Consider the following 11749-nt stretch of genomic DNA (forward strand, 5'->3'; position numbering starts at 1 on the left):
ACAAATAAATATAAATGAATAAATAAAACCACATTATACCAGACATATATGTCTCTGTTTATACATGAGTTTTTATATCATTATTATTATAGTATTTATTTAGTTCTATCATCCACTCTGGATCCGCCACAGTGCATAACAATTACACTACTCTGTCACAGGGTGAAGTGTGGTACATTTGTACATTCATTTTTATTTTATTTTATATCTTGTAAGATACGGACGGCCCATTCACCGTCTCCCCCTATTTTATTATTATGCACCGCGACCGATCGGATGATAAAGCCCGAGGCATTCCGATACGTTAACGTTGTCACATGATTACGTGCCATCGATTCTAAGGAAGGAAAGAAGTCGTCTCGAAAATGTTGGCCGTGTGTGCTATATTGCTCCTCGTTGGAACGTGTACTTGTGCATCTGATGTACCTGTACTAATATGGTCCCAAAACAGGTAAAATCTTCATATATGATATTGAATTACGGCGTCACAAAGAATGAACCGACTGGGATGCAATAACACCAAATAATTTCACTATCAATAGACTAACTGTCTTAAGTTATGTAAAATCGATACGTTTACGTACCCGTTTTCGGTTTTAATACAACGGGGTTCGAATTCGAATTATTCTGACTAACCACACAGTGTATCTGTTTTAATATGATGTAGGAAGGGGGTGGTAACTTAGTCAGAATCGCGAAAGCCAACCCGGCCGGCCTGTAACACGTCAAAGAGTGCTGTTCAGACATGGCGAGTGCGTCCGGCAAAAGATCACTTCCTTGTTCATAATATACTACTAGGTTAATCAAAGTTTGTCGACTTAAGGAAAGTTGAACGACACACTTGATGAGATTGCCAATAAGCCGCTCAGGACGACTTGTTAGAAATCTGAAATGGGCAATGTCTTAATTGACATGATTTATTTTATAATTCAATTTGGTAGATATGATTCACTATATATATATGTAACAGAAGAAAAATGCATGGCGAGAAAAGGGTTTAAACAGGGACCTCCGAACACTAGCCAGATGCTCTACGAATTTAGCTACCTGGTCGCCGATGATCAACCCGGTCCAATTCCGCTGAATATATATTGTTTCGCAGAACTTGTTGCTCAACTTGTTGAAGAATTAGAATATGGTTTGATTTCAGTTGACATCCATACTTTTTTTTTTTTTAATTCGGAACGTATACCTGGTATATAAAAAACAAGATATAATGTGTCAAAAAATAAAAACTTGATATCTATAAAATACACAGCCATCCCACTAAATCGAGACTGTCTTGACTTCCAAAGGAGCTCTCAACCTGGAGGCTTCATCTATGACATTAAGAATAGTACCTTGCTACAACGTATTCTAAATTGAGTTTGTAAAATTTTTACTTTTCCCCCAAAGTATTTGATTAATTTCATCGGGGGTGAGAATATTAACACGTATCTGAGGATAAACCTCATTCTGATTGCCTATTTCTTTTGTAGTCGTATGAGCCACATACCTCAGGTCAACCTTGGGAACACGGTTAAAGCCGCGGAATTCTCTCAGAACTATCTGAAACCTTTGACATCACAGAAAGATGGAAACTTGGTGGTTTTCCTTCAGGAGAAGGTAATATTTAATAAGGCACAGATAAATCATGGAAAACCTAATTAACATTTTGTTTTAATTAAAGGGGCATTCCTTAGTTGGACAGAAGAAACATGCAAAATTTCTATTGATGAAATCTGTAAGAACGAGGATTATATGAGTAGTGTTTGTGCCTATAGCTATTAGTAATGAAATTAACGCCGAAATGTACAGAACAATGACAAATCATACACAAATATTGTCTATCTTTGCGTTGATTAGTGACACTTTGGGGTGAATTAAGAATTTTTAGGATTTAATACATGTACTTGAAGAACTTTGGTTTATCTTGAGAGTAAAACTGTCATATTAATGTAAAGATTATAACTGTAAGTACTTGGGAAAAATACATTTTCTATTAAGTTCCATTTTGAAGACCTAAACTTTATTCAAACCAAGAAATATGCCCCTTTAAACATTGGTTTTCATATATATACAATACTGATGTATATTGATGATGACTGAATATCAAAACACCACACATCATGTCCCCGTATAGAATATTTATATTCTGTTATAAAATCATATAATAGAACATTTATTCCTGTTATATGATAAAAGGTTTTTGTATGTGGTATTATGATGAGTCGTGTAACGATGAATCGTCTATCCTTGATTTGTATCGCGATACTTGAAAATTTGTTATCTCCCTTGACCAACGTTAGCTTACGTTTTGTAGTAAACAGCATGACTTACAATGCAGTTCCAGCGGCTTATGAAGCTGCCCGTTAAAGTTATTTCAAATCCAAATTAACTAAATTCAAGAACGCTTTGTGAGAAACATATTTTTTCTGTAATGAATGTAGACAAAGACTCCAGAAAATATTCCGGAAATACCACAAACAAAACATGACTACAGTACGATGGAATACCAGATATCTGATGGGTCATCAGCTTCTCATTTATTGTGATACCTATCGTATCGTGATATGAATCGTATCGCTACCCACAGCTCTAATTATAATAAAATGTTTGTTTACTTTCTTTCACAGTTAAGCCTCCAAGACTTTACTAAGTATGCCGATGTTTACAATTCATTCAGTGATGGCGGAGCATTTAAAAATGTTAAGGTAAGAACAAGAATTCACAAAAATGTGCATTTTCTCTGTTTTTAGTAAGACATTTTGAGGATTATTAAGTTACATACTGGGGATACCGTTTATTATTCTGGATATCCAGTATCATTGTCTTGTCTTGTAATACATTTTAAGATTTTCTCTTCAACTGAAAATGCCCAAATAACAGGCCATGTCATTTTAGTCTAGTGTTCATGTGTAATCTATGATATACAACTGTTATATTTTGTGTGTTGCGAAGCAAAAATCCCAGTTTAAAGCTAAAAAAATTTATGTCTGTTCAACGTTCAATCCTGGATATTATTAGAAAAAAAAAAGAATTTCATCATGATCCAGTTATTGTTGGAAAATATCCAGAAATAAGCCCATCCACAAATATGCCTTTTATCATTTTTGCGTAATCATAAAATTTAGAATAGTATGTTAATTGTGGTTCACAAATATGAAGTAAGATCTCCCCAAACTTCAATACATGTACTAAAATTTTACACTAGAGGGGCTTGAGAAGTTTTTGATGGAGAATTTGATTGTTATGTTACAGGCCCTCATGGATGAGAACTTCTCGGTCCACCTACCAGCAGTCAGATCACCAGTCACTTCTCTCAGCACACTGAAGAAGACATTTGAGGGCAAAGTTCATGAGGTCACGACCCCAGCAGATATTGATGACCTTGACCTTGGGTCAGGAGTCATGAACTTGATCATCGTTAACTTGACTCCAGGCAAAGATGTCAAGTCTGAGGAAGACTCTCTTGCACACAATGGTAAGATAATAGTGTGGTAATCACTGTATCAGGTACATTAGTGATAGTGAGATAGAATAAACAAGAGGGGATCGACACGGACCCCACATAGTGGATTAAGTAGTGAGGGTCTTTAGTATTTTTCTTCATTCATACTTTTATCAATTTCTTTCATTTTCATAAAACAAAATTAAGTTGTTAAAAATTTGATTTTTAATTTTTATGACTTTATGAGAGATATAAACAACATACGCAATTAGGAATGGAGTCTGAATTTGGGTATACGCATACACACACATGTATATACATATAAATATAATATGGTCTAGTTAGTAATAGCAACAGTATGGTCCAATATAGGTTGGATCCTAACAAACACGTTCACTGGATACATGTTACTGAATATTAAAAAGATGTGATGTCAACAGCGGCCGTAGCAAAATAATAAAATGGCGGCCAGAGCAAAATAATAAAACAGCTGCCGTAGCAAAATAATAAAACAAGTAAATTGTCATATTTTTAAGGCAATCCGCCCCTTTATCAAGTCTATACAGTTGGTGTTACTTTCATATTTTTATACCAAGTTTATATTTTATATGTATGCCAAGTTTAAGTTTGATATGTGGAAATTCTACCTTATGAGGATTTCAATTTTGTGCGATCAGCAATGATTGAATTTTGTTTCATAATTAGCAAAACTCCCACTAATTTATAGATATCAGAATATGTGCTGTTTTGTAACAGTCCATCATCTTTGATTAGTGTGAATGTCGTCTATAACTGTTTTGTATGATAATTGACAGATGGTCAAATTGGAGATGTGGTACAGAGGCTGAACAAGAGGGAGATCAAGTACACAGCCTTATACACGGCAAAGACAGCAACACAGGTAAAATATCCAGGCATTTTCCTATAGAAACAGGGTCCGTTAAAAGGACCCATTCCCCTAAAAAACTTGTGAAACTTGTCACTAAAACATTCCCAATTTTGAAGTCACTTTTCAGTGATTAAGTATGCTTTATATACAAAGATCTATATTAAGGCAAATTTTAAAAATAAAAAACAGCTAAAGATAAAAAAAAAAAATGAAATAAAAAGTAATGTTAAGGCAATATTCATCAAAGAAAAACTGAAATTTGTATGAATTTCACTATTTTTTGTTTTTCTCAATATCACATTTTGTTCCGTTGTAATTCCCAATTCAATGGACCCTGGCCATGACCCAGTTGAAAAATTTTAGGAATTTTAATATTCAACCAAGTAAAATAGATAATTGTTCTTCATTTTCTCTACTTTGCCTTTGAACAAGCTGATTCTGACTTGAGAATTTAAAATTAAATGTTTTCTAAATAAAATCCAGATTTCTGATTCGAGATGAAATATTTAGGGAGTTGGAACAAATCTAGAATAACATGGTTTATCTTCACGACAGACTCCCAAGGAATTCGCTGGTGTGAAGCGCCACCTTCTGGCAGCCGACACAGTTACTGATGTCAACAATGGAACTTTTCTTAATGCGACCTGCATGTTCTTCTACGTCCGAACCATCACCGCATACTTGGACAAAGGTGGCAAAAATGTCACTGTTCAACTCAACGACACATCTAAGTTTATTGATGAGGGGTCCGAATGTGGAAATTCAACAGCCTTGTAAGTTGTTATTTCAATATAACTACATAAATTCATGGATGACATCTTTGGTTGTTGAAGTTATCCATGTCACCTGTATGTGTTTTTGTATGTAGGTTTACTTTGGCCTCTAGTTTTGAAAATTCTAATTTGGGACTGGTGGAAAAACCAAAATGTTGGAGGTCTTTCCCACTAAAATATCTCCCCCACCCCAGAGACCAACTCTATTGGCACTCTTCTCAAAAGAGAAGCCTTCTCAGAAGATCGCATTCCGTTATATGTAAATCGAGTAAACCGGAAGAACATAACCCAAGAACAAACAAGTTTTTAAGTTTTCTCAAACACTGTAACACAAACCTGTGCATGTATGTGTCATAAATCATTCTCTAGTGAAACTCATCACTCCGCATGTCACACACTTAAACATGGCCGCCGCCATTTTGGAAGATAAATCTTCCAGCTTCGAGACGGAAGAGGTAGAAGATCTTCCAATAGCAGAAAAGCTACAAATCGAGTGACCGGAAGTTATATTCTAAAAGGAGAAGAGTGCAAATTGAGTTGGCCCCAGGACTCCAGGTTTGGTTAAGGGGTACCACCTATAGAATATATTTAATGAATTACATAGAAGTAATGGGAAGGCAATTCAACCATGGATATAAGTGATTTATTTTAGAGTCCTGGGGTCTGGTAGATATTTCAATGGAATAGCCTTGACCGTTTTCCATCTTTTTATAGCAATATTAATAATGATTTGTATCTATACATGCTGCCATTTCCTCACCTTTCCCACAAAAGGAGTGGCTTTATCACTTGTCAACAAATTCCAATTAAAACCGGCTTTCTCTTTGTGATTGATATGTTTTTCTGATTTTACCTTGCAGATTGAAGTTCAGTTATGAAGACACTGCTGGCTTGAAACTGACCATGATGTAAGTATTGTGTCACAGAATGTTAGAATCACATTAATACATTACCGGTATTTTTTATCTCGCCCAATAATTAAAATTACCAACATTTCTAGCTTTAACCAAGGTTAAGCTATAAAAGATAATGGTTTACATAAAGACTAATAAAATGATGCTGGAATTAAAAAAAAAAATTGTCATGACATCAGTGTGATAAAAAACGCCTTGATTCAGGGATGAGATCAAGGGAAACGTCTGAAATAAAACTCATTATGGAGGCAAGGTAGTCTAGTGGTAGGTTGCAGGGTTACGTGACATTAGAGTCATTAGTTCGAGTCCCGGCACTGGAACTGTGTTGTATCCTTGAACAAGATACTTTACTAAGTTGTGTTCTAGTCAACTTAACTATAAATGGGTACCGGTAGGGCAGTGCAAGAAATGTTGTGTCTAAGCTATTGGTGCCGAAATGGCAACTCCAACTGTATGCTCCCTAGGGAGTTGAGAAAGACATTGGCTGGTTGCTAAAGGCCCAAAATAAAAACCTCGGATAATAATTTGTGAACCCCTTTGAGACGGCTATGTTGCTGTGATATAATGGTATAATAAACTCCAAATTATTATTTGTTAATATTAGAATACTGTAAACGTACTTATTTTAGCGCAATCAAATTTTAGCGCATTTGCAGATTTTAGCCAGTTAGCGCAATGATGAATTAGCGCATCCACAGAACTTTCTAATAATTTAGCGCAAGGCTTCCAGCGCGAAAAGCGCTAAAATAAAATTACCGCTAAAATATGTACGTTTACAGTAATACCTGGAAAATTGTTTAAAGTTTACATTACAACAAAGAGAGAATATAAAACAGTTCTTTAGCTAAGAACTCTTGAAACCAAATCTGTATTTCTTGTATGTCTATCGGGATGCGATGGCAGCGTGGTTAAGGTGTCCAGACACTTTATCACTAGCCTACCTCTGGGTCGTGGGTTTGAAACCCAAGTGGGGCAGTTGCCAGGTACTGACAGTAGGCCGGTGGTTTTTCTCCGGGTACTCCGGCTTTCCTCCACCTCCAAAACCTGGCACGTCCTTAAATGGACCTGGCTGTTAATAGGACGTTAAACTAAATAAACTAAACTAAATGTATGTCTATCATTGACCGTAATGCAATGGTGTCACTCTTGTCTTTTTCTCAGTTCGTTAGTTAACATTTCATCGGTCTGGTGGTTCTGAACTAAATTCTCAAAAAAATCTGAATCTTTAAAATTGAGGCATTGTAGGACTTTCAGCATGCAAATAGGAAAAAGATGTTGGATCACAAATCTTTCCTTCGGGAACAGACATTTTCAGCTAAAATCTGACTTCAGATTTTTCTTTCATGTTTGTTTTAAATGTTTACTGTAAAATTTCCCTTAGAAAACATTTCATATATAAGTGTGTTATTTCATATCTTTTGCTTTTAACTGATCACGGCCCTGAAGAAGGATAGAGGTTTTCACTTACTGTAATGTCCAAATTTGAACAGGTTGGACATATCGGACAAGAACACATCCGATTGGCAGGTGGAATCGTTCCAAGTGGGTGTACAGGGACAAGTATCAGGGGTGGATTTTACAGGTGACGCCAACATGAACACTGAGAAAATGAAGGTCTGGGCTCCAAAGATTTCTCGTATCACTGTTCACGTTTACCTGTCGTCAACGCTACAGGCGACAACACCACCACTGTCAACGTCAGCCTCATTCTGAACGGCTTTCAGGTACGGTATCTATGTATAGCTGGAAATATTTACCTGTAGTTTCCTTCATGGGAAATAGGGTTTGTTATTTACAAAAAATACCAAGGTTTAGTGATTTTATTTCCCGCGATATTACCTCTGATGTTAGAATATTAGAATCTGTCCGGCTGTATCATTGTGTCAGGTGTAGATATAACTGAAGTGGCTGTATCATGGTGTCAAGGGTAGATATAACTGAAGCAGATTCTTTCTCCCAAACCTTACACACTATTTCTGCATTATTATATTGGGGTTTTCTTGCATTTTTTTTTTTACATATTTGCATTTCGTTAAATGTCAATATTTGTAAAAAAAAAAATGTCCAGTACACTTGTCCTAATTTCATTTTTCATCCCACAATATTCAACCTTGGAAATAGTTTTAAAGCACCAAAATTTGGTAGATTCTGAGAATTTGCGATAAATCCTGTTAACAGAAAATTATGTTCCATCAATTTGATATTAATGTCGGCTTACACTGAACAAGTAAATTAGAGGTTTATAACCTGTGAAATGTTAGACTCCTTACTGACTACACTATGTTATAATTTAATACCAGTTATTGATGGAAAACGATGATCACATTTAATCAAGTAACTAAGTGTTTAAAGGGACATTCCTTTGTTTGAATAAAATTTAGGTCGTCAGAATTAACAAAACATGAGAAAAATGCATGTTTCAGGGGGACATAATTTACTCATTTGTATCTCATTTATTGTGCAAAACAGTCATGTCGTTTTGCTCTCAAGGGTCTAAAGCACAAAATAGGAGCATTGGTTTGACTAGATTGGGCTTTATGATATGTATTAACCCTGATTTTATTTAGACCTTGAAATGCAAATGGCGGTTGTGAATAAGGTCAGACAATTATGGCATATAAGAAGGTATTTCAAACGTCAAAAATGCTCATATTAGATACTATAGAGAACTCTAGACATGGCAGGAAGACTGTTTTTAGGAAAAAATGTTCATCCGTTGAGTTTGGGGTAAAAGATATATATTTCTGAAAAAGGCCCAAAACTCACCAGTTTGACAATTTGTCTTAAAATGGTCATTCTTACTATAATCAGATGTCTTAAATGTATTATATAGGAGCATTTTTAATGGCTGAAATGCCTACTCACTGGAAAATATGTATTTTTTCCAAGTAGTAAAAGTTATAATCTTTACATTAATGAGACAGTTTTACTCTCAAGATAAACCAAAGTTCTTTGAGTATTAAGTCCTGAAAATTCTTTTTCCTGTACATTTTGGCATTAATTTCATTACATTTAGGCACGAACACTCATATAATCATCGTTCGGACACAGATTTCATCAATAGAAATTGTGTATGTTTCTGATGTCCGAACGAAGGAATGCCCCTTTAACATCAACTTCAGGATAATAGATTGTAAATTTAATAATTAATTAACATTACATTATACTTTCCTTTGTTCAAGATCAAATGAATTGTATTTCCTACTTGCAATATATAATAAAGATTTCAGTTGTTAAATTATTCAATTCATTATTGAATCCTAGTTAAGCATTTTAAGATTAATTTTACACAGATGATCATGATATGACAACAATTGATAATTTATCAACAACTAATAATTTAACAACAACTAATAATTTATCAACAACTAATAATTTAACAACAACTAATAATTTAACAACAACTGATAATTTTATTTATTTTATAGAGAATTTGAATAAACTATCATCCAAATTATATAACTGATAAACTACATCTTTCCGATTATAACCGATGATCTATTAAGAATTCGCAACCGACTTCCCATCACTACTAACTGTCAATTTAGAATTGTTCCTGTTGTATTAGAAACCAAATTAGTCCCATTTCATTTCACTGACTTTCCCAAATAATGCTGTAAATAAATTTTGTTTCTGTCCATTACAGTTGCAGGCCTTCAACATCCTGAACAACCAGTTCTCCGACGGCTGGGACTGTATCCCGTTCTTTACGGAGGGGATCTGGATGGGACTTTTGTCCGTCCTTCTTCTTACTCTCATCCTCTTGTATGGATTCACCATGCTCGCCGACATCAGGACCATGGACAAGTTTGATGATGCTAAGGGCAAAACCATCACTGTTAATGTATCCGAATAATCTTTCAAATGTCGCTAATTTCTATAACTAAAGATGGTAGGCCTTAAGTATTTTACGTTCCACTTACTGTAGATTATTGTCGTTTTTTGGTAAATTTCATGTTTTTGTGAAACAAAAATTATCCCTCTGTATGTAGTCTTGGTAATTCAAATTCTGTTAGTTTGTTTGGAGGGGAGTTCAACTTTACATGATTACATTTTGAAACAAAAATTGTGAACGAGATACAGAAATCTTTCGTGTAAAACACCTGGACAGGTTCGGTAAACTATACGGTCGTTATCACACCTTGCAGACTTTCTATTGATAAGAGTCCTTCAATTGCAGTTAAATTTGTCTGGAAAACCCTTGTCTAGAAAACACTTGTATGGAAAAGTCTTTGAATTTGTCCTTGGAAAATTCTTCAATTTATGTGTTTTGTGGGCAAATAGTTACATATTTCTAAAAAATATTCACAAAAGCAAATTTTTAGTATTGCAATGTAATTTTGAGCGATATATTGTATGCAACCATGTTTTACAAATTGTTCTACAGTATTGTTGATGTAGCTAGAAATTAGACAACAATGTAATCCACAAATATTATTCATATTTTTCTGACTTGTTAAAATATTTTAAGTGCATCAAAAATATCAACTTTGCAATTTCATGAAGATTATTAAATTTGTCGATGACAAAGCCAAATTCTTATAAAACCAACCAACCTCAATGAAGATTCAGGGGGGGCCCAAGGAGGGACCTGTTTTCAAAGATGTTCCAGATTTTTTGATTTTTTTTTTAAAGACATATGATATTACACTATGAATGATCCCTCGGAAAAAAATTATTCTGTGAACATAATTATGCTCTCAATTTCTAAAAAAAAAAAAAAGACAAAATATTGCAAAAATGTTACATTTTGAGGATTTTTATGGTCAATATTGACAGTTGATAGACATTATGATAACAAGCTATCAGACAAAAACTGCAATATCCAACTATTTCTAGAATAGACAGGTGATGCTGCTGAATTCTGCTGGATTTAGTATACAAATAACAATGGATGACATCGCCATTGTGTTTTAAATTCTAAATCAGATTTACTGAATTTCGAAATATTTTCTGCAAGGTGTCTCCGAACCTATGGAGGGCAGTTTCTATTATAATAAACTTTGTTCTATGTTTTATAGCTGAATTTTACCAGTAGTCTGTCACTGGCTGGACTAGTCTTGAACAAATCCTTGAATTTAATGACAGAAAGTCCCAGAAATGTCTTTGAATTTGAAAATGTCTGTATGATCCATGTGAATTTGATCATATCTGTATGAGCCATGAATCGGTGAAGTGTGTGATAAATGTTTGGAAATTGTTAAAGTGAAATGTAGTTTCTTCAATTTTGATTCAATCAAAAAAAAAATTTTTATAAACTTTTTACAGTTTCTAGATTATAGAATTATGCTACATATCAATTCTCTTTTCCTTCGATCTGAAGAGTTGTTGAAAGAAATCAGATGATTGAATTTCTGTAAACAGGATAGATTGAGTTTGAAAAAATAAAGTCTATCTTTTGAACAATATGTCGGTGTTATGATTTATCAATACAGTTATTTTTTTGCAACAAGTACATGTGAGAGAAAAAAAATTGAACACTTGAAGTTTGTTATGTAGGTGCATAACAGGAAACTGGTACTCCAGGCACTTGATTTAGATGCATGTTTTGTTAAGATAACTATTATATTAAATACGAAATGAATACTGGTAATCGGAGTAATACAGCCAAGCCCATCACAATATCCTTATCACCTCAACTAGTCCTTAGTACAAATACCAAGTATCCAAGTCCTTAGTACAAATACCAAGTATCCAAGTCCTTAGTACAGATAATTAATATCGAGTATCCAAGTCTATAATA

General features: G+C 34.3%; 1 protein-coding gene across 1 annotated transcript; it reads left to right on the forward strand.

Annotated features, from left to right (window-relative positions):
• Window positions 1-295: 295 nt before the first annotated feature.
• On the forward strand, window positions 296-11414 carry LOC117331247 (V-type proton ATPase subunit S1-like). Its single transcript, XM_033889847.1, has 9 exons — window positions 296-451; window positions 1479-1605; window positions 2616-2693; window positions 3241-3463; window positions 4246-4331; window positions 4875-5092; window positions 5953-6000; window positions 7497-7716; window positions 9653-11414. The coding sequence occupies exons 1-9, from the start codon at window positions 366-368 to the stop codon at window positions 9860-9862; spliced, it is 1296 nt and encodes a 431-aa protein (XP_033745738.1). The 5' UTR covers window positions 296-365; the 3' UTR covers window positions 9863-11414.
• The last annotated feature ends 335 nt before the right edge of the window (window positions 11415-11749 follow it).

Source organism: Pecten maximus, chromosome 7 (genome assembly GCF_902652985.1).
Source record: "Pecten maximus chromosome 7, xPecMax1.1, whole genome shotgun sequence".
NCBI classification, from domain to species: domain Eukaryota; kingdom Metazoa; phylum Mollusca; class Bivalvia; order Pectinida; family Pectinidae; genus Pecten; species Pecten maximus.

What these genes read in the sequence shown, in the direction of transcription:
- LOC117331247 (XM_033889847.1), top strand. Translation starts at nt 366, where the DNA reads ATGTTGGCCGTGTGTGCTATATTGCTCCTCGTTGGAACGTGTACTTGT. An exon ending in AGACTCTCTTGCACACAATG is followed by an intron (nt 3,464 to 4,245) that starts GTAAGATAATAG and finishes GATAATTGACAG; the next exon opens with ATGGTCAAATTGGAGATGTG. An exon ending in CGGCAAAGACAGCAACACAG is followed by an intron (nt 4,332 to 4,874) that starts GTAAAATATCCA and finishes TCTTCACGACAG; the next exon opens with ACTCCCAAGGAATTCGCTGG.